Source organism: Prinia subflava, chromosome 1 (genome assembly GCF_021018805.1).
Source record: "Prinia subflava isolate CZ2003 ecotype Zambia chromosome 1, Cam_Psub_1.2, whole genome shotgun sequence".
Classification (NCBI taxonomy): Eukaryota; Metazoa; Chordata; class Aves; order Passeriformes; family Cisticolidae; genus Prinia; species Prinia subflava.
The window spans coordinates 468,988-489,807 of record NC_086247.1 but is presented as its reverse complement, the minus strand read 5'-3'; the positions used below and the strand labels follow the sequence as shown (position 1 = coordinate 489,807).

General features: G+C 69.9%; 1 protein-coding gene across 1 annotated transcript in view; it reads left to right on the top strand.

Moving 5' to 3' along the window:
• The window catches only part of LOC134551598 (microtubule-actin cross-linking factor 1, isoforms 6/7-like), a 31,730-nt gene extending 11,446 nt beyond the window's left edge, over positions 1-20,284 (top strand). The window contains exons 17-39 of the mRNA XM_063399439.1: positions 187-333; positions 816-971; positions 1,889-2,086; positions 2,154-2,282; positions 3,374-3,544; positions 3,682-3,837; positions 4,563-4,769; positions 5,544-5,663; positions 5,943-6,112; positions 7,711-7,870; positions 9,897-10,094; positions 13,090-13,215; positions 13,597-13,740; positions 15,955-16,143; positions 16,989-17,103; positions 17,174-17,337; positions 17,999-18,161; positions 18,240-18,394; positions 18,470-18,544; positions 18,787-18,904; positions 19,026-19,219; positions 19,293-19,413; positions 19,548-20,284. Coding sequence (XP_063255509.1) covers positions 187-333; positions 816-971; positions 1,889-2,086; positions 2,154-2,282; positions 3,374-3,544; positions 3,682-3,837; positions 4,563-4,769; positions 5,544-5,663; positions 5,943-6,112; positions 7,711-7,870; positions 9,897-10,094; positions 13,090-13,215; positions 13,597-13,740; positions 15,955-16,143; positions 16,989-17,103; positions 17,174-17,337; positions 17,999-18,161; positions 18,240-18,394; positions 18,470-18,544; positions 18,787-18,904; positions 19,026-19,219; positions 19,293-19,413; positions 19,548-19,753 — 3,582 coding nt within the window. The 3' untranslated portion in view covers positions 19,754-20,284. The remainder of the gene's footprint in view (positions 1-186; positions 334-815; positions 972-1,888; positions 2,087-2,153; positions 2,283-3,373; positions 3,545-3,681; positions 3,838-4,562; positions 4,770-5,543; positions 5,664-5,942; positions 6,113-7,710; positions 7,871-9,896; positions 10,095-13,089; positions 13,216-13,596; positions 13,741-15,954; positions 16,144-16,988; positions 17,104-17,173; positions 17,338-17,998; positions 18,162-18,239; positions 18,395-18,469; positions 18,545-18,786; positions 18,905-19,025; positions 19,220-19,292; positions 19,414-19,547) is intronic.
• Positions 20,285-20,820: the final 536 nt, after the last annotated feature.

Below are 20,820 nucleotides of genomic sequence, written 5' to 3'. Positions count from 1 at the left end.
GCTCTGGGCCCAGGTGCTGTGGGGTGCCTGTGTGGTGCCATGGGTTGCTGTGGGGTGCCATGGGGTGCCATGGGGTGCCATGGGGTGCCTGTGCTGTGCCGTGGGGCGCAGTGGGGCACCGTGGGGTCAGGCCAGGCCCTGCCCCGGTGCGTGGGGCCGGGGTCACCGGGCAGTGCCGCCCCCCAGGAGTTCAAGCGGGAGCTGTACCAGTGCAAGGTGGACGTGGAGAGCCTGCGGCACCAGGGGGGCGCGGGGCAGGGGGAGCCCCCGGCCGCACTCAGCGACTTCCGCCAGCGCTGGGACCACCTGGAGGAGGAGATCGTCAGCCGGCAGGTGGGCAGGGGGCGCGGGGGGCGCGGGGCGGGGCCGGCAGGGCAGGTGGGGGGGCATGGCTGTGCTGGGTGGGCATCTCCTCCTCCTCCTCACCCATCTCTCCTGTGGGTGCTTGGGGTGCTGGGGGTGTGGGGGCTGCAGATGGGCACTGGGTGGGTGCACAGGGCTGGGTGGGCACTGGTTGGGTGCTGAGTGGGCACTGAGTGGGTGCACAGGGCCAGATGGGCACTGGGTGGACACTGAGTGGGTGCTGGGTGGGCTCTGGGTGTCCCCTGGGTGGGCACTGAGTGGACACTGTGTGGGCCCTGGCTGTCCCCTGGGTGGACCCTGACTGCTCCCTGGCTGTCCCCTGGCTGTTCCCTGGGTGGGTGCACAGGGCTGGGTGGCCCCTGGCTGTCACCTGGCTGTCCCCTGGGTGCTCCGGGCTCTCCGGGTACGGCTGCCCCGGCTCCCCCGGACACAGCCCCTCTCTCCCCGGGCAGCACCAGCTGGAGGCGGCGCTGCTGGGGCTGGGGCAGTTCCAGCACCAGCTGGCCGAGCTGCTGCAGTGGCTGAGCCGCACGGCGGAGCAGCTGCAGGGCCCTGCGCCGCTGCGGCCCGACCTGCAGAGCTGCGAGATCGAGCTGGCCAAGCACAAGGTGAGGCTGCAGGGCCCGGGACACGGGCAAGGGCTCGCTGCAGGGGCGTGTCCTGGGGGTCCTGGGCGTGCTGGCACCCCATGAAGGGTGTCCTGGGTGTAGTGGGATACCAAGGTGTGTGACCTGGGTGCAGTGACACCCTAGGGTGGGTGTCCTGGCCATGGTGACAGCCTAGGATGAGTATCCCGGCCATGGTGACACCCCTGGGTGGGTGTCCATGCCATGGTGACACCCTAGGGTGGTTTCCTGGCTATGGTGGCACCCTAGGGAGAATGTCCCAGTCATGGTGACAACCCCAGGGTGGGTGTCCCGGCCATGGTGACACCTCTAGGGGGGATTTCCCAGCTATGGTGACACCCCAGGGTGTGGGTCCTGGCCGTGATGGCACCCCAGGGTGCGGGTCCTGGCCATGGTGGCACCCCAGGGTGGGTGTCCCCGCTATGGTGACACCCCCAGGGCACTGCCCGGCCCCTCCTCGGGTGCTGCGGCAGCAGGGCTGGGCTGGGCTGGCCACAGCGCAGGGACGCGTCCCCTCCCTCGACCCCTCCCGCGTCCCCTCCCGCGTCCCCTCCCTCGACCCCTCCCGCGTCCCTCCCGCGGTGACAGCACGGCAGGAATGAGCTGTCCCGTGCCGGCCCCGTGCCACAGCCCCGTGCCCGGGCACGCTCCTGGCGTGCCTGGCAGAGGCGCGGCCGCCAGGGCCGGGCTGTCCCGGCGCCGGAGGGGCCGTGCGGGGGTCCCTGTCCCCCCCCGCGCCTGTCCTGACCACGAACCGGCAAATCCTGCGCCTCCTCCTTGCACCCCGCCGAGATCTACAGCCCTGACACCGGCTGGGGGCACCCATGGGTGCTCTCCCTGCAGAGGCGTTTGGGGTGCAGAGGGGGGGATTTGGGGTGACCCCAGCCGTGCCCCGCCAGGTGCTGCGGACAGACGTGATGTCCCACGCCCGCACGGTGCAGTCGGTGACCGAGGCCGGGCAGGGGCTGCTGCTGTCCAGCCTGGGGGACAGCGTGGAGGGGCTGCAGCGCAGCCTGCAGCAGCTGGGGCAGCGCTGGGAGCTGGTGCGCAGCGAGACCGAGAGCCGGCAGCTGGAGCTGGAGAACAACCTGAGCCAGGTACGGGGCGCGGGCCCGCGGTGGCGCCGGGCGGAGGGGCCGGCGCTGAGCCCCGCCTCGCCCGCAGGTCCAGGACATCACGCTGGAGATCACGGAGCTGCTGCAGTGGCTGGAGCAGGTGGAGCTGCAGCTCTTCTGCTCCAAGCCGGCCTGGGGACACCCGGATGCCACCAAAGAGGAGCTCAACGCACACCTGGTGAGAGCCAGCGCTGGCCCGGGCCCTGCTGCAGGACCGGCCCCTGGGGCCCGCTGGTCTCTTGGTTGGATGTGTGCCCCAGATCCGCCCTTCCCCACACTGCCGGGCTGGGATCCTTCTCTGCTGCCTCCCCTCCCCATCCGGGCAGAGCCTGGTGCCCCTCCCTCAGCCCCCCCAGCTCTGTGAGGCAGAGCAGGAGCCACCCTTGTCCTTGTCCTTGTCCCTTGCCCTGAACCTGTTCCTCTCCCCATCCACATCCTGGTCCTTATCCCCTCTCCCTCTTCACTGTGGCTGTCCCCCTTTGTCCCCATCCTGTCCCCAATCTACTTTACGGGGCCTTCCACATCCCTGTCCCTATCCCCATCCCCGTCCCCATCCCTGGTCCCAGTCCTGTTCCCATCCCTGTTCCCACCTCCATTCCCGCCCCCACCCCTGTACCTGTCACCCTGCCTGCCCCATCCCATACCTGTTCCCGTCCCCTGCCCCATTCCCGTCCCTATCCCGGCTCCGGTCCCTGTCCTGTTCCTTGTCCCGTGGGCTCTGTCCCTCTCGCTGTCCCTGCGCTGTTCCTCTCTCTGTCCCGGCGCTGTCCCTCTCACTGTCCCTTCTCACTGTCCCTCTCACTGTCCCTCTCGCTGTCCCTGCGCTGTCCCTCTCTCTGTCCCGGCTCTGACACTGTCCCCGGGCACTGTCCCTCTCTCTGTCCCGGCGCTGACAGTGTCCCCGGGCGCTGTCCCGGCACTGTCCCTGTGCTGTCCCTCTCTCTGTCCCGGCTCTGACACTGTCCCCGGGCGCTGTCCCTCTCTCTGTCCCGGCCCTGACGCTGTCCCCGGGCGCTGTCCCTCTCACTGTCCCGCCCCTGACGCTGTCCCCGGGCGCTGTCCCTCTCTCTGTCCCGGCTCTGACACTGTCCCCGGGCGCTGTCCCTCTCACTGTCCCGCCCCTGACACTGTCCCCGGGCGCTGTCCCTCTCTCTGTCCCGGCTCTGACGCTGTCCCCGGGCGCTGTCCCGGCACTGTCCCTGTGCTGTCCCTCTCGCTGTCCCGCCCCTGACAGTGTCCCCGGGCGCTGTCCCTCTCGCTGTCCCGCAGGAGCTGTGCCGGGAGCTGGAGGCGCGGGCCGTGTCCTACCGGGGGCTGCGGGAGCGGCTGCAGCGCCTGCTGGACTCGTGCCGCGCCGGGCGGCCCTGCAGCACCGAGCACAGCCTGCGCCTGCTGGAGCAGAAGTGGGAGAGCGTCCAGGCCGAGGCGCAGGAGAGGAAGGTGTGCGGGGCGGGGGGGCTGCGACCCCCGGGGGGCTCGCCCTGGCCGGAGCGGGTCCGGAGCGGGTCCGGAGCGGGTCCGGAGCGGGTCTGGAGCGGCGGGAGCCCGTCCCCACCAGCGCCCACCGCTGCCCGCAGGAGCGCCTGGCCGAGGGGCTGACGGTCACCACCGAGTTCCACGGCTCGGCGCAGGAGCTGCTGCGCTGGGTGGCGCACGCCGAGGAGCTGCTGGGGTCCCCCGAGCCCCCCAGCTTCGTGCTCGACACCGTCACCGCCCAGATCCAGGAGCACAAGGCAAGAGCGGGTGGGGCCCGTGGGGCCTTTGGGGCTGGTTCGTGGAGCCGGGGTCTGCCCAAGGGGTCGGTGTGGAGCCTGCAGGAATCCCTCGGGCTGCCAGGGGGTGTCTGTCCCCACAGCAGGGAACAAGTGTGCCCTGTGCCCCTCCCAGCATGTGCCCCGTGCTCCATGTCCCCTCCTGGCCTGGGCTGTGCCTGCTGCTCCATGTCCTGTCCCAGCACAGGCCATGTCCAGTGCTCCATGACCCATCCTGTCCTGGCACGGGCCATGCCTGGTGCTCCATGTCCCATCCTGTCCTGGCCTGGGCTGTGCCCGGTGCTCCATGTCCCCTTCTGGCACAGACCATGTCCAGTGCTCCATGTCCTGTCCTGGCACGGGCTATGCCTGGTGCTCCATGTCCCCTCCTGGCCTGGGCTGTGCCTGCTGCTCCATGTCCTGTCCTGGCACGGACCGTGTCCAGTGCTCCATGTCCCCTCCTGGCATGGGGTTTGCTCTGTGCTCCATGTCCTGTCCTGTCCTGGCACGGACCGTGTCCAGTGCTCCATGTCCAGTCCTGGCACAGACCATGTCCAGTGCTCCATGTCCAGTCCTGGCACGGGGTTTTCTCGGTGCTCCATGTCCCATCCTGTCCTGGCACGGGCCATGCCTGGTGCTCCATGTCCCATCCTGTCCTGGCACGGGCAGTGCCCGGGGTCCCCTCACCTGGTGCCCCCTCCCCGCAGGCCCTGGTGAAGGAGGCGAATGCCCACGGGGAGAAGCTGGCCAGCCTGGAGGCCGTGGCCGCGCGCCTGAAGGATTTCAGTCGGAAGCAGGACGGGGCCGTCATCCAGAACCTGGTGCTGGCGGCCCGGGAGCGCCTGGGCAAGGTCCTGCAGCGGGCGGCAGAGCGGGGGGCGCTGCTGGAGGAGGCCCGGAAGCGCAGCAAGCAGGTACCGGGACACAGACCCGGGACAGAGACCCGGGACAGCCTGGGAACAGCCTGGGGACAGACCCTGGGACACAGCCCTGGGACACAGCCCCGGGACAGAACCCTGGGACACAGCCCGGGGACACAACCCCAGAGACACAGCCCGGGACACAGCCCCAGGGACACAGCCCGGGGACACAGCCCCGGGAGAGCCCCGGGACAGAGTCCTGCCACAGCCCCGGGGACAGAGCCCAGGGACACAGCCCCGGGGACACAGCCCCAGGCTGGGTTCGGGGCTCTGCGCCTCGGCTCGCTTTGAGCCTGGAGGGACAGAACCACGGAGAACGGCTCCCCACTGCCAGAGGGCAGGGGTAGTGGGATCTTGGGAAGAAATCCTTCCCTGTGAGGGTGATTTCCTGGAGAAGCTGTGTCTCCCCTACCCTTGGACATGTCCAAGACCAGGCTGGACAGGGCTTGGAGCAAGCGGGTCTAGCGGGAGGTGTCCGTGCCCATGGCAGGGGGATGGAACTGGGTGGGATTCAAGGTCCTTCCAACCCAAACCCTCCCAGGACCGTCATTCCATGACCTGGGTCCTGCTGGGAGCTGTGCCAGGAAGGGCCCGCGCTGCCCCGGTGCTGTCACTGTGCTGTGCCGGCCCGGGCTCTGCCCCGCGGTGGCCGTGCCACTCCCTCGTTTGGCTCCGTGGCTCCTGCTCGGGTCACCCCAGATCCCCTTTGCCCCCCCCCCGAGCTCCCTGCAGCTCCCCCAGCCCCCACGGCCCTCCCCTCCCCCGCAGTTCAGCGAGTCCCGGCGGCTGCTCCTGGACTGGATGGACGAGGTGGAGCAGAGCCTGGAGGCGCCGCAGGACGCTGCCACCAGCCAGGAGGAGATCAAGTGCCAGCTGGCTGAGCACAAGGTGGGGCTGCCCTCTCCTCGGCATGGGGGGCCCGGGGGGTGCAGAACCGGGGTCCTGGGGGCTGCAGAGGGGGGATCCCCAGCTCCCAGGGGGAACACCCAGCTCCGGGGGGGCTGGAGAACTCCCCAGGGGCATCCTGCAGATTTGGGAGAGCTGAGAAGGGAGAGCTGGGCCATGGGTACAACCCAACTGCCCCAGAGCTCCTGGGAGGCGAGAGGGTCTCCCCCCTCCTGCCGGGGGACCCAACACCCACCCGTGGGGCGCGCGGGGTCCCCGCAGGCGTTCCAGAAGGTTCTGCGGGCCAAGCGCCCGGTGTACGAGGCGACGCTGCGGAGCGGGCGGGCGCTGCGGGAGGCGGCGCGGCTGCCGCAGGACCTGCAGCCCCTGGAGGAGCTGCTGGGGGAGCTGAAGGAGCGCTGGGATGCGCTGAGCAGCCACGCAGCCGAGAGGTGGGGACGGGGCGGGGATGGGATGGGGTGGGATGGGATGGGATGGGATGGGATGGGGTGGGATGGGGAAGGGGTTGAGATGGGAACAGGGATGGGAACAGGGATGGGAACAGGGATGGGAACAGGGATGGAAGTGGTGTGGGATGGCAGGATCTGTTCTCTGCTCGCTGCCCAGGGCCCAGGCGGGCACACAGAACCGCCCCTCCTCCCTGAGCATCCTGCTCCCTGCCCCGGGACCCCATCCCCAGCATTGCTGGGCTCTGCCTTGGGCTGCAACTGGGCCCTGTCAGTGTCCATAACGGCACTGCCAGGACCTGTCCCTGTCCGTACTGACACTGCCAGGACCTGTCCCTGTCCGTACTGACACTGCCAGGACCTGTCCCTGTCCATAGTGGCACTGCCAGGACCTGTCCCTGTCTGTACTGACACTGCCAGGACCTGTCCCTGTTCATAATGGCCCTGCCAGGACCTGCCTCTGTTTATAATGGCCCTAGCAGGCCCCGGCCCGGTCCCTAGTGGCACTGCCAGGCCCCATCCCTGTCCATAACAGCACTGCCAGGACCTGTCCATGTCCATAGTGCCACTGCCAGGACCTGTCCCTGTCCATAGTGCCACTGCCAGGACCTGTCCCTGTCCATACTGGCTCTGTCAAGACCTGTCTCTGTTTATAATGGCCCTAACAGGACCTGTCCCTGTCCATATTGCCACTGCCAGGACCTGTCTCTGTTTATAATGGCCCTGCCAGGACTTGCCCCGGTTCATAATGGCTCTCCCAGGACCTATCCATGTCCATAGTGGCTCAGCCAGGACCCGTCCCTGTTCATACTGGCACTGCCAGGACCTGTCCCCATCCACAGTGGCACTGCCCAGCCCCGTCCCTGTCCCTGCCCCCTGTGGTGTCTCCCCTGGGTGTCCCCCCTGGGTGTCTCCCCTGGGTGTCTCCCCTGGGTGTCCCCCCTGGGTGCCCCCCTGGGTGTCTCCCCTGGGTGTCTCCCCTGGGTGCCCCCCTGGGTGTCCACCCTGGGTGTCTCCCCTGGGTGTCTCCCCTGGGTGTCTCCCCTGGGTGTCCCCCCGGGGTGCTCCCCTGGGTGTTTCCCCTGGGTGTCTCCCCTGGGTGTCCCCCCTGGGTGTCTCCCCTGGGTGTCTCCCCTGGGTGTCCACCCTGGGTGTCCACCCTGGGTGTCTCCCCTGGGTGTCCACCCTGGGTGTCTCCCCTGGGTGTCCACCCTGGGTGTCTCCCCTGGGTGTCTCCCCTGGGTGTCCACCCTGGGTGTCTCCCCTGGGTGCCCCCCTGGGTGTCCCCCCTGTGGTGTCTCCCCTGGGTGTCTCCCTGGGTGTCTCCCTGGGTGTCTCCCCTGGGTGTCTCCCCTGGGTGTCCCCCCTGTGGTGTCTCCCCTGGGTGTCTCCCCTGGGTGTCTCCCCTGGATGTCTCCCCTGGGTGTCTCCCCTGGGTGTCCCCCCGGGGTGCCCCCCTGGGTGTCTCCCCTGGGTGTCCCCCGGGGTGCCCCCCCTGGGTGTCTCCCCTGGGTGTCCCCCCGGGGTGCCCCCCTGGTTCTCCCCCCGGGGTGCCCCAGCCGCAGCGGTCGCGGTGCCCGCAGGCAGCACAAGCTGGAGGAGAGCCTGCTCTTCTCGGGGAAGTTCACGGACGCGCTGCGGGCGCTCATGGACTGGCTGTACCGCGCCGAGCCGCAGCTCAGCGAGGACGCGCCCGTCGGCGGCGACCGCGACCTGGTCGGGGACCTCATGGACAAGCACAAGGTGAGCGGGTGGGGGGCGGGGGGCGAGCCCGGCGCTGGCCCCCGGGGACCCCGGCTGTGCCCACCCTGTGTCCGGGACGGGGCAGGACGGGCACTGCCCTTGGGACAGACCCTGCTCCACCCCAGCCTGTGCCCCTCGCCCTGCGCCGGCACTGGGGGGCCCGTGGACCCCAGAGCTGGGAGGGTTCGGGGTGCAGGGGGGTCCTGTGCCCATTGCTGGGAGGGTTTGGGGATACAGGAGAGCCCTGTGCCCATTGCTGGGAGGGTTTGGGGTGCAGGGGATCCCTGTGCCCTCTTCTGTGAGGGTTTGGGGTGTAGGGGGGTCCCGTCCCCATTGCTGGGAGGGTTTGGGGTGCAGGGGGACCCTGTGCCCACTGCTGGGAGGGTTCGGGGTGCAGGGGGACCCTGTGCCCACTGCTGGGAGGGTTCGGGGTGCAGGGGGACCCTGTGCCCACTGCTGGGAGGGTTTGGGGTGCAGGGGGGTCCTGTGCCCACTGCTGGGAGGGTTTGGGGATACAGGAGAGCCCTGTGCCCATTGCTGGGAGGGTTTGGGGATACAGGAGAGCCCTGTGCCCATTGCTGGGAGGGTTTGGGGATACAGGAGAGCCCTGTGCCCATTGCTGGGAGGGTTTGGGGATACAGGAGAGCCCTGTGCCCATTGCTGGGAGGGTTTGGGGATACAGGAGAGCCCTGTGCCCATTGCTGGGAGGGTTTGGGGATACAGGAGAGCCCTGTGCCCATTGCTGGGAGGGTTTGGGGTGCAGGGGATCCCTGTGCCCTCTTCTGTGAGGGTTTGGGGTGTAGGGGGGTCCCGTCCCCATTGCTGGGAGGGTTTGGGGTGCAGGGGATCCCTGTGCCCTCTTCTGTGAGGGTTTGGGGTGTACGGGGGTCCCGTCCCCATTGCTGGGAGGGTTTGGGGTGCAGGGGGGTCCTGTTCCCATTGCTGTGGGGTTTTGGGGCACACAGGAACTCCGATCCCACTGCTGGGAGGGTTTGGGGTGCAGGGGATCCTGGTGTCCATTGCTGTGGGGGTTTGGGGTGCACAGGAGCTCTGTTTCCCCTGCTATGAGTATTTGGGGTGCAGGACAACCCCATTCCCGCTCCTGTGAGTGTTTAGGGGTACAGGAGAGCCCCATGCCTGCTGCTGTGAAGGCTTGGGGTGCACAGGAACTCCGTTCCCACTGCTGTGAGGGTTTGGGGTGCAGGGGAACCCTGCACAGCAGTGGGGTGCAGGCGGGGGAGCCCTGCACAGCAGTGGGGTGCAGGCAGGGGAGCCCTGCACAGCAGTGGGGTGCAGGCAGGGGAGCCCTGCAGAGCAGTGGGGCACAGGGGAGCCCCGCACAGCAGTGGGGCACAGGGGAGCCCTGCAGAGCAGTGGGGCACAGGGGAGCCCCGCACAGCAGTGGGGCACAGGGGAGCCCTGCACAGCAGTGGGGTGCAGGGGAGCCCTGCAGAGCAGTGGGGTGCAGGGGACCCCTGCAGAGCAGTGGGGTGCAGGCGGGGGAGCCCTGCAGAGCAGTGGGGCACAGGGGAGCCCTGCAGAGCAGTGGGGCGCAGGGGAACCCTGCACAGCAGTGGGGTGCAGGGGAGCCCTGCAGAGCAGTGGGGTGCAGGCAGGGGAGCCCTGCAGAGCAGTGGGGCACAGGGGAGCCCTGCAGAGCAGTGGGGCACAGGGGAGCCCTGCACAGCAGTGGGGTGCAGGCAGGGGAGCCCTGCAGAGCAGTGGGGCACAGGGGAGCCCTGCAGAGCAGTGGGGTGCAGGGGAGCCCCGCACAGCAGTGGGGCACAGGGGAGCCCTGCAGAGCAGTGGGGCGCAGGCAGGGGAGCCCTGCAGAGCAGTGGGGCACAGGGGAGCCCCGCACAGCAGTGGGGTGCAGGCAGGGCCCCTGCACAGCAGTGGGGCACAGGGGAGCCCTGCACAGCAGTGGGGCGCAGGCAGGGCCCCTGCACAGCAGTGGGGCGCAGGGGAGCCCTGCAGAGCAGTGGGGCGCAGGCAGGGCCCCGTCCCATCCCTGTCCCCCCTCCAGGTGTTCCAGAAGGAGCTGGGCAAGCGCGCCAGCTGCATCAAGACGCTGAAGCGCTCGGTGCGGGACCTGACGCGCGGCAGCAGCAGCGTGGACTCGCAGTGGCTGCAGCGGCAGGTGGAGGAGCTCAGCGCCCGCTGGGACCTGGTCTGCAAACTGTCCCTGGCCAAGCAGGCGCGCCTGGAGGCGGCGCTGCGCCAGGTCAGGGCTGGGGGGCGCCGGGGAACCCCGCGCTGGGGTCTGCGGGCGGTGCGGCCCTGGGGAGGGCTGGGATGGGTGTGGGGTGCTCGGGGGCTGTGCTTGAGGGTGCTCTGTGGGGTGGCCATGCTTTGGGGTGTGCTTTGGGAGTGCTCTGTGGGGTGTCCATGCTTTGGGGTGTGCTTTGGGAGTGCTCTGTGGGGTGTCCATGCTTTGGGGTGTGCTTTGGGGGTGCTCTGTGGGGTGTCTGTTCTTTGGGGGTGCTCAGGCTCTGGGTGGCCGTGCTTTGGGGTGTGCTTTGGGGGTGCTCTGTGGGGTAGCCATGCTTTGGGGTGCTCTGTGGGAGTGCTCGGTTTGTGGGGGCTGTGCCTTTTGGGGTGCTCTGTGGGGTGTCCATGCTTTCGGGGTGCTCTGTGGGGTGCTCAGGCTGTGGGTGGCCATGCTTTGGGGTGTGCTTTGGGGGTGCTCTGTGGGGTGTCTGTTCTTTGGGGGTGCTCTGGGGGGTGGCAGTGCTTTTGGGGTGTGCTTTGGGGGTGCTCTGTGGGGTGGCCATGCTTTGGGATGTGCTTTCAGGGTGCTCTGTGGGGTGCTCAGGCTGTGGGTGGCAGTGCTTTGGGGTGTGCTTTTGGGGTGCTCTGTGGGGTGTCCGGGCTGTGGGTGGCCGTGCTTTCGGGGTGTGCTTTGGGGGTGCTCTGCGGGGTGTCCGGGCTGTGGGTGGCCATGCTTTTGGGGTGCTCTGTGGGGTGCTCAGGCTGTGGGTGGCCGTGCTTTGGGGTGTGCTTTGGGGGTGCTCTGTGGGGTGTCCGGGCTGGGGGTGGCCGTGCTTTTGGGAGGTTTTCTGAGCCACCTGTGCGGTGTGGGGGCTGTGCCTTTTGGGGTTCCCTGTGGGGTGCCTGGGCTGTGGGTGGCCGTGCTTTGGGGGTGCTCTGTGCGGTGTCCTGATAATAAATCCTCCTTCTAACCCCTCCGAGGGTCTAAGCTAGCTCAGTCCTTCACAGGCTCTGGAGGAATATATCAAAAGACAGGGGAAGGGATCCATCAAAGGCTCTAACCCTTAGCTGCAGTAAGAAGTTTATTTCAAGTGGTGTCCAGAGGGAAGGAGGGCGTGCACAGAGGAACGGGGTCTTTTCTCAGCTCTTGTGAGGGTGGGGCAGTTTGGGACACAGCCAATGGGGTCAGAAAGGGAAGGAAGGGTCAAACTACCTGGTACAAGCTCTAGGCACCCCTGAGGGGGGAGAAACCTTTCCCACAGGGGAATGTAACAGTGTCCGTGCTTTGGGGGTACTCTGTGGGGTGCCCAGGCTTGGTGCGTGGCTGTGATTTTGAGGGGGGTCTTCTGGGCTACCCGTGTGGTGTGGGGGCTGTGCTTTGGGGGTGCTCTGTGGGGCGTTTGGATGGTGGCTGGCTGTGCTTTGGGGGTGCTCTGTGGGGCGTTTGGATGGTGGCTGGCTGTGCTTTGGGGTGCTCTGTGGGGTGCTTGGTTTGTGGGGGCTGTGCCTTTGGAGGTGCTCTGTGGGGTGGCCATGCTTTTGGGGTGCTCTGTGGGGTGTCCATGCTTTTGGGGTGCTCTGTGGGGTGCTCTGTGGGGTGTCTGTGCTTTTGGGGTGCTCTGTGGGGTGTCCATGCTTTCGGGGTGCTCTGTGGGGTGTCTGTGCTTTTGGGGTGCTCTGTGGGGTGTCCATGCTTTCGGGGTGCTCTGTGGTGTGTCCATGCTTTTGGGGTGCTCTGTGGGGTGTCCATGCTTTCGGGGTGCTCTGTGAGGTGCTCTGTGGGGTGTCCATGCTTTTGGGGTGCTCTGTGGGGTGTCCATGCTTTCGGGGTACTCTGTGGGGTGCTCTGTGGGGTGTCCGTGCTTTTGGGGCGCTCCGTGGGGTGTCCGTGCTTTTGGGGCGCTCCGTGGGGTGCCTGGCCCGGCGCCCGGCGCTGTGTGGGGCCACCAGGCTCTGTCCCACGGTGCCACACCCAGGTGCCAGGCTGGTTGCCGTGGGCGCCTGTTCCAGGTGTGAGCAGGTGTGTGCAGAGCGCGTGGGGCAGGCGGCCGGGGGGCACGGGGGGCACTGCAGGGTCAGAGGAGATCGCGCCCAGGTGTGGGGCCGGGTGTGGGGCTGCGGGCTGGGTGTGGGGTGTCCCCTCCATCCCCCCGCGGGTCGGAGTGGGGCTGGCAGCAGCTCTCCCCGCACCCAGCAGCGCAGGGCTCGGGGTCTGGCCAGGGCATTCAGGGTCTGGACAGGGCATTTGGGGTCTGGACAGGGCATTCAGGGTCTGGACAGGGCATTTGGGGTCTGGTGAGGGCATTCAGGTCTAGCCAGGACATTCGGGGTCCGGGGGAGCTCAGGGTCTGGCCAGGACATTCGGGGTCTGGCAAGGGCATTGGGGGTCTGGCCAGGACATTCGGGGTCTGGCAAGGGCATTGGGGGTCTGGCCAGGGCATTGGGGGTCTGGGGGGCTCAGGGGCTGGCCAGGGCATTCGGGGTCTGGCCAGGGCATTGGGGGTCTGGCCAGGGCATTGGGGGTCTGGCCAGAGCATTCGGGGTCCGGGGGGCTCGGGGTCTGGCCAGGGCATTGGGGGTCTGGCCAGTACATCCGGGGTCTGGCCAGGGCATTGGGGGTCTGGGGGGCTCAGGGGCTGGCCAGAGCATTCGGAGTCTGGGGGGCTCAGGGTCTGGCCAGGACATTGGGGGTCTGGGGGGCTCAGGGGCTGGCCAGGGCATTCGGGGTCTGGTCAGGGCATTGGGGGTCTGGCCAGGGCATTCGGGGTCTGGTCAGGGCATTGGGGGTCTGGTGAGGGCATTCAGGTCTAGCCAGGACGTTCGGGGTCCGGGGGGGCTCAGGGTCTGGCCAGGACATTCGGGGTCTGGGGGGCTCGGGGTCTGGTCAGGACATTCGGGGTGTGGCCAGGGCATTTGGGGTCTGGCAAGGGCATTGGGGGTCCGGGGGGCCCGGGGGCTGGCAGTGGAGCTGCCAGGCAGGTGCTGAGCTGGCCCCGCTGTCGCGGCAGGCGGAGGAGTTCCACACCCTGGTTCACTCCTTCCTGGGGCGCCTCACTGAGTCCGAGAAGACCCTCAAGTACGGAGTGTTCCCCGAGGAGGAGGCGGCCGTGCAGGAGTGCCAGGCCCAGCTGCAGGTGGGTGCCAGTGCCCCCAGACCCCCCAGCCCCTGCCCTGGCTCCAGCTCTGCCCCAGAACCCCCCCACGGGGGTCAGCCGGCCCCAGCCAGCCCCCGCTGGGCTCTGGGGTCCCCACAGGCAGGCTCGGGGTGTTGGGTGCCACCGCTGAGAGATGGGGGGTGTCGAGTCCCACTGCACCCCAAACACGGGGTTCCAAACGCCCTGAGGGGGGGAGATTTGGGCACCCCCACCCCAAACCACGCTGCCCGTGGTGCAGGGGGGTGTGGTGGTGCCTGCAGGGGGTGTCTGGGGGGCTGAGGGTGCAGTCCCGTGGTGCAGGGGGTGCGGTGGTGCCTGCAGGGCCCAGGCCTGGCAGTCCCGTGGTCCGTGTCCCCCCAGGAGCTGACACAGTCCCTGCAGTGCCAGCAGCTGGAGCTGGAGTGCATCACCTCGCTGGGGGAGGAGATCCTCGCCACCTGCCACCCCGACTCCATCATCACCATCAAGTCCTGGGTCACGGTGGCCAAGAGCCGCTTCCAGGAGGTGAGGGAGGTGCCCCGCTCACGTCCCTGCCCGGGGGAGCAGGGTGGCACCCACGCCCGGGGAAAGCACGGCCCCACACCCGTCCCACAGCCCCATGGCTCTGCCACCACCGGGGACTGCCCGGGGCAGCCCCCCCAGCCAGGGCACTGCAGGGACCTGGGGGTGCTCGGCCCCGGAGGGTCTCGGCCCTGCCAATGTCACCCCTGCTCCCCCCTCCTGCGGCCCCATGGGGTCACCTGGGGCCTTGCACAGTGATGGCCATTCTGTGCAAGGGCAGCCACCCAGCAGCGAGGCAGGGACACCTGCGAGCGGTGTCCCAGGGACCCCCATCCCAGGGCACGCTCCCACAGCGTCCCAGAGCCTCGCTGGGCTGTGGGTTTGCAGGTGAGAGGCTCCCGGTGCTCCTCGGACTGGTCTGGCAAGTTCAGGCGATCCCACACAAAGCCCTCATTGAGCTGCAGGATCTGCTCTGGATCTGCCCTGGGGCTGCCCCACTCACCCCAAAACGGGAGGGCAGCCGGCAGATCCGCACAGCAGAGACCTGGGGGTGCTCAGCATGTGGGGGGCAGAGCCCCAGCCCTGCCCCAGCTGCCCAGTGGGAGCCGGGTCCTGCCCCGTGTCCCTGCCCCATGTCCCTGCCCCTGCCCCGTGTCCTTGCCCAGTGTCCTTGCCCCATGTTTCTGTCCCTGTCCCTGCCCCCTGTCCCTGCCCCACGTTTCCTGCAGCTGCTGCCCGGGGGTCCCTGTCCCACAGTCATGGTGGGCTGTGGGCTCTCCATGTCCCTGCCCCATGACAGTGCCCTTTGTCCCTGCCCCCTGTCCCTGCCCCATGTGCCTGCCCCATGTGCCTGCCCCATGTCGGTGTCCCATGTTAGTGCCCCCTGTCCCTGCCCCATGTCCTTGCCCCACATTTACTGCAGCTGCTACTCGGGGGTCCCTGTCCCACACTCATGGTGGGCTGTGGGCTCCCCACGCCCCTGCCCCATGTCAGTGCCCTGTGTCCCTGCCCCTGTCCCTGCCCCTGTCCCTGCCCCACGGTGGGCTGTGGGCTCCCCACGCCCCTGCCCCCTGGCCACCAGGGCTGTCCCTGTCTGTGTCCCTGTGTCTGTCCCACGGCTCCCGGTTCTCCCTTATTGCCCCCCAAGCAATGGCCCTGTGGCATTGGAGGCCTCGGGGTGCGTGGTGGGGTGCGCCCCACTGTGCCCCACTGTGCCCCACTGCCCCACCGTGCCCCCCGTGCCCCCCGTGCCCCCCGTGCCCCCCGTGCCCCCCGTGCCCCACCGTGCCCCACCGTGCCCCACCGTGCCCCCCGTGCCCCACCGTGCCCCACCGTGCCCCACCGTGCCCCCCTGTGCCCCACCGTGCCCCCCTGTGCCCCACCGTGCCCCCTGTGCCCCACTGCACCCCACCGTGCCCCACCGTGCCCCACCGTGCCCCACCGTGCCCCCTGTGCCCCACTGTGCCCCACTGTGCCCCAGTGTGCCCCACTGCGCCCCACCGCGCCCCACCGCGCCCCACCGTGCCCCACTGTCCCACTGTGCCCCACTGTGTCCCACTGTGTCCCACTGTGTCCCACTGCACCCCACTGTGCCCCACTGTGCCCCACTGCGCCCCACTGTCCCACTGTGCCCCACTGTGTCCCACTGTGTCCCACTACGCCCCACCGTGCCCCACCGTGCCCCACCGTGTCCCACCGTGTCCCACCGTGACACCGCGCCCCACCGTGCCCCACCGTGCCCCACTGCGCCCCACCGTGCCCCACTGTCCCACTGCACCCCACTGTGCCCCACTGTGCCCCACTGTGCCCCACCGTGCCCCACCGTGCCCCACCGTGCCCCACTGTGCCCCACCGTGTCCCACTGCGCCCCACTGTCCCACTGCGCCCCACTGTGCCCCACTGTGCCCCACTGCGCTCCACCGTGCCCCACCGTGTCCCACCGTGTCCCACTGTGCCCCACCGTCCCCCACTGTGCCCCACTGTGCCCCACTGCGCCCCACTGCGCCCCACTGTGCCCCACTGTGTCCCACTGTGCCCCACTGTGTCCCACTGTGTCCCACTGCGCCCCACTGCGCCCCAGTGTGCCCCACTGCGCTCCACCGTGCCCCACCGTGCCCCACCGTCCCCCACTGTGCCCCACTGCGCCCCACTGCGCCCCACTGTGCCCCACCGTGCCCCCTTGTGCCCCCCGTGCCCCACCGCCCCGGTGCCCCGCAGGTGCTGAGCTGGGCGCAGCAGCAGGGCGAGCGGCTGCGGGCGCAGGCGGCGGCGCTGGCGGCCGAGCGGGAGGAGACGGCGCGGCTGCTGGAGTGGATCACGGCGGCCGAGGAGGCGCTGGGGCTGCGGGACCAGGAGCCGCTGCCGGAGGAGGCCGAGCAGCTGGAGGAGCTCAGCGCCCAGCACGCGGTGAGGGACCCCAAACCCGCCCAGCCCTGGGGATCCTCAAACACCCCCTCCCCCAGCCCTGGGGACCCTCACACACCCCTCCCTGCCCTGGGGACCCTCACACACCCCCTGCAGCCCTGGGGACTCTCGCACATCCCGCCCTGTCCTAAGGACCCTCACACAGCCCGCCCAGCCCTGGGGACCCTCACACACCCTGCCCTGGGGACCCTCACGCACCCTGTCCTGTCCTGGGGACCCTCAAACACCCTGCCCTGCCCTGGGCACCCTCAAACACTCTGTCCTGTCCTGGGGACCCTCAAACACCCCCTCCCCCAGCCCTGGGGACCCTCACACACCCCTCCCTGCCCTGGGGGGGCACCCGGCCTGGCCGAGGGCTGTGGGGAGTGCTGGGGTCCCGGGCAGTGCTCGCTTTTGCACGGTGGTGTCCAAGCCCACCCTGTCCACAGCACTCACTGGTGGCTCAGGAGGGTCCTGGGAGGGGACAGCGGGGCCGGTCTGCAGCCCCTGGGGCTGGGAGCACGAGGGGCTGTGGAGAACGGGGGGGAGCTGGGAAGAACAGGGGGTATTGGGGAGCCTGGGGGGGCTGTGGAACATGGAGGGGCTGTGGAACACGGGGGGGCTTTGCAGCACCGGGGGGCTGTGGAACACCGGGAGGGCTGTGCAGCACCAGGGGGGCTTTGCAGCACCGGGGGGCTGTGGAACACCGGGAGGGCTGTGCAGCACCAGGGGGGCTTTGCAGCACCGGGGGGCTGTGGAACACCGGGAGGGCTGTGCAGCACCAGGGGGGCTTTGCACCACCCGGGGGGTCTGTCCCGGCCAGCGCTCAGCGCCCGTGCTCTCCGCAGGTGTTCATGGAGGAGCTGAACCGCAAGCAGCCGGACGTGGAGAAGGTCACCAAGAGCTGCAAGCGCAAGCTGGCGGTGGACCTGGGCCCCCCGGCCACCCGCCGCCTGGCCACACGTAAGGACCCCCCATGGCAGCCCCCCCGGTGCCCCCCACCCCCGGCCGCCCCTCACCCCGCTCTCCGCAGGGCGCCGCAGCAGCGGGAAGGCGCAGGGGGCGGCGGTGCCGCTCGGGGGGCTGGAGCCCCAGACGCCCCTCATGGCGCAGCTCCTGCACCGCTGGCAGCAGCTCTGGCTGCTGGCCCTGGACCGGCAGTACCGGCTGGAGACGGCCCTGCAGCGCCTGCGGGAGGTACGGGCACCCCGGGGGTCCCGCTGCCCTGGGGGTCCTGAGGGGTTCTGCTCATCCTCTGCCCGTGAGACCCCCGGCCCAGGACAGGGGCAGGTGGGGTCAGCAGTGCCAGACCCTGTCCCTGCAGCTGGGGGTCCCAGCAGACCCCATGGGTGCACGCTGACATCCCAGAGCGGCTGCTGGAGCCCAGGGACCCCTGTACACCACAGAACAGGGGGGTCCTGGGCAGAGACCCCCCCTCGCAGCCTGGGCAGGGCTGGGAGCAGCCAGGCCATGCATCTGAGCCCAGGGACCCTCGTGCACCACAGAGCCGGGGGGTCCTGGGCAGAGCCCCCCATTCGCAGCCTGGGCAGGGCTGGGAGCAGCCAGGCCGTGCAGCTGAGCCTGAGCCCAGGGACCCCCACAGAGCCGGGGGGTCCTGGGCAGAGCCCCCTCCTCACAGCCTGGGCAGGGCTGGGAGCAGCCAGGCCGTGCAGCTGAGCCCAGGGACCCTCGTGCACCACAGAGCCGGGGGGTCCTGGGCAGAGCCCCCCATTCGCAGCCTGGGCAGGGCTGGGAGCAGCCAGGCCATGCAGCTGAGCCTGGCCGCGGGGGCAGCGCAGGGCACGGGGGTTTCGGGGGGTCCCGGTGCCGTGCTGACCCCCCCGTGTGCCCCTCGCAGCTGGAGGAGTTCGCGCACTTTGACTTCGGGGTGTGGAGGAAGCGCTACATGCAGTGGATCAGCCAGATGAAGTCCCGCGTCCTGGACGTTTTCCGCGGCATCGACAGGGACCAGGACGGGCGCATCAGCCAGCGGGAATTCATCGAGAGCGTCCTCGCCTCCAGTGGGTGCCGGGGGGCGGCTGGAGGAGGCTGGGGGCGCTGCCACTGGGGGGGCTGAGGGTCCCCGTCCCCCTCCGCAGAGTTCCCCACCAACGTCCTGGAGATGAACGCCGTGGCCACCATCTTCGACATGAACGGCGACGGCTTCATCGACTACTACGAGTTCGTCAGCGCCCTGCACCCCAACCGCGACCCTCTGCGCCGCTCGGCCGACGCCGACCAGATCCAGGACGAGGTGTGGGGCGGGGAGGGGGCTGCCGGAGGGGTGGGGGTCCCTGGTGGTGCCGGGCTGAGCGCGGTGTCCCCGCAGGTGAACAGGCAGGTGGCCCAGTGCAACTGCGCCAAGCGCTTCCAGGTGGAGCAGATCAGCGCCAACAGGTACCGGGTAAGTGCCGAGCCAGGCACCGGCCCGGGGCTCCGCCTCGCCCCGACACCCGCGCAGGGCTCCTGCGGTGCCCGGGGGCTGGGAGGGGGCACAGCCCCCTGCCCCGAGGAGCCCTGCGGCAGGGCAGTGCCAGTGGGGCTGGGGGGGCCGCAGGGAGGGGCAGGTCCGGGTGCTGCCACCTGCTCTGGCGCCCCTTCCCAAGGCCCAGCCCCGCCAGAGCCCCAACGCCGCTGTCCCCGCAGTTCGGGGAGTCCCAGCAGCTGCGGATGGTGCGGATCCTGCGCAGCACCCTCATGGTGCGGGTGGGCGGGGGCTGGATCGCCCTGGACGAGTTCCTGGTGAAGAACGACCCCTGCAGAGGTGGGTGTGGGGGGTCCCACGCCGGGCGCTGCTGCGGTGGGGTCCCCGTGGCCACGCGGGTCGGGGCGGGCCATGGGGGGCACAGCTCGCCCCATCACCCGGCCCCTCACTGCCTCCCCAGTGAAGGGAAGGACCAACCTGAAGATCAACGAGAAGTACCTGTCCTCGGACGTGTTCGGGGCCGCCGCCGCCGCCGGCAGGTGCGCGGGGAACCAGTCCGCCGCCTCCTCCAAGGTGCTGTCCCCGAGCCGCTCCAACTCCAGCCTCAGCCTCTACAGCAGCGCCTCGGCCCCCAGCAGCCCCCTGGCCAGGAAGGTAAGGGCCGTGGAGCCCCCCGTGAAGCCCCGACCCCCCGAACCACCCGGGCACTGACGCTCGCCCCCCGCAGTCGGTGCTGCGGAGGACGCGCTCCGGGGACCGCTGTCCGCGCTCCCGGGGCTCGGGGCTGCCCGACGGAGCCGAGCTGCAGTTCAGCGCGGCCGAGGAGAGCCTGCCCGCGGCACCGCCAGGTGAGCGTTCCTGCCCTCCCCTCTGCGGGGCTGGGGGCGCGGGGAGCGGGGCTCGGTGCGCGCTGCGGGGCAGCGGGGCTGTCCCCGCGTCCCTCGGAGCGCCGGAGCCGGGGCAGGCGAGCTCCCCGCTGCAGCCGCTCCGTGTCCCCGCAGAGCCACCCGAGGGGTCCCCTCCGGAGCGCTGCAGCCCCTGCCGCTGACCCCCGCGCCCGCCCTGCGCGCAGCACCCTCGGCCGGCCCCACTCAGGACCCTCCTCCGCGAGGCTGGAGGGCGGCGAAGCCGCGGCCGCGCCCCCCGCGGGTCTCCGGCCCGGCGCTGCGGCCCCCCGGGCGGGGCTGAGCGGTGTGCCGGTCACCGACCCCGCCGGGCCCGTTCCAGAGGATATGCAAGCATCTCCCGACACGTACCCAGCCCCCGGGGCTCTGCTCTCCCTCCCCGCGGCTCCAGCGGGCGGCGCGGGGGGCTCTGAGCTCCGGTGCCCCGCTGCGAGCGCCCGGGGCCGTGGGACCCCGCTGGGCCCTCCCTTCTCCCGTGCCGTCAGCTCAGGGTGGCCGCGGTACCCCCGGCGTTGCTGACCGGGGTCCCCATCCTGCCTCCCGTGCCCCGGCGGGGGCGGCCGAGCTCGGGACCCGGGCACCGGGACCCCCGGCCGGGGGCCGAGCCCCGTTTCTGGTGCTAACCCTCACCCCTCGGCCCCGGCTGTGCCCGCACGGGCCCCCGGCTCCGGCCGCCCCCTGCCCCCGGCGGGACCCCCGCCCCGCGCTCCCGTCCTGCCGGGGCACCGGCGGGCAGCGGGACCCCCGCCCCGCGCTCCCGTCCGGGCAGCGGGACCCCCGCCCCGCACTCCCGTCCGGGCAGCGGGACCCCCGCCCCGCCCCGCGCTCCCGCCCCGCCGCCGCCCCGCTAACCGGACAGCAGTAGAGCTGAATGTAACCCCGGCCGGGTGCGCCCGCCGCCACAATAAACTGTAGTGAGGTTCCTTTTTCTATGAGCACCTCGTCTGTCTGTCCGTCTGTCTGTCTGCTCGGGGCAGGAGGCTGCGCTCTGTCTGACCTGTGAGCTCACGCCACTGCTAGGATGGGGAGCTGCAGTCTGTCAGTCTGTCCATGTGCCCAGGACAAGGGGCTGCAGTCTGTCAGTCTGTCCATGTGCTCAGGACAAGGGGCTGCAGTCTGTCAGTCTGTCCATGTGCCCAGAACAAGGGGCTGCAGTCTGTCAGTCTGTCCATGTGCTCAGGACAAGGGCCTGCAGCCTGTCAGTCTGTCCATGTGCCCAGAACAAGGGGCTGCAGTCCGTCAGTCTGTCCATGTGCTCAGGACAAGGAGCTGCAGTCTGTCAGTCTGTCCATGTGCTCAGGACAAGGGGCTGCAGTCTGTCAGTCTGTCCATGTGCCCAGGACAAGGAGC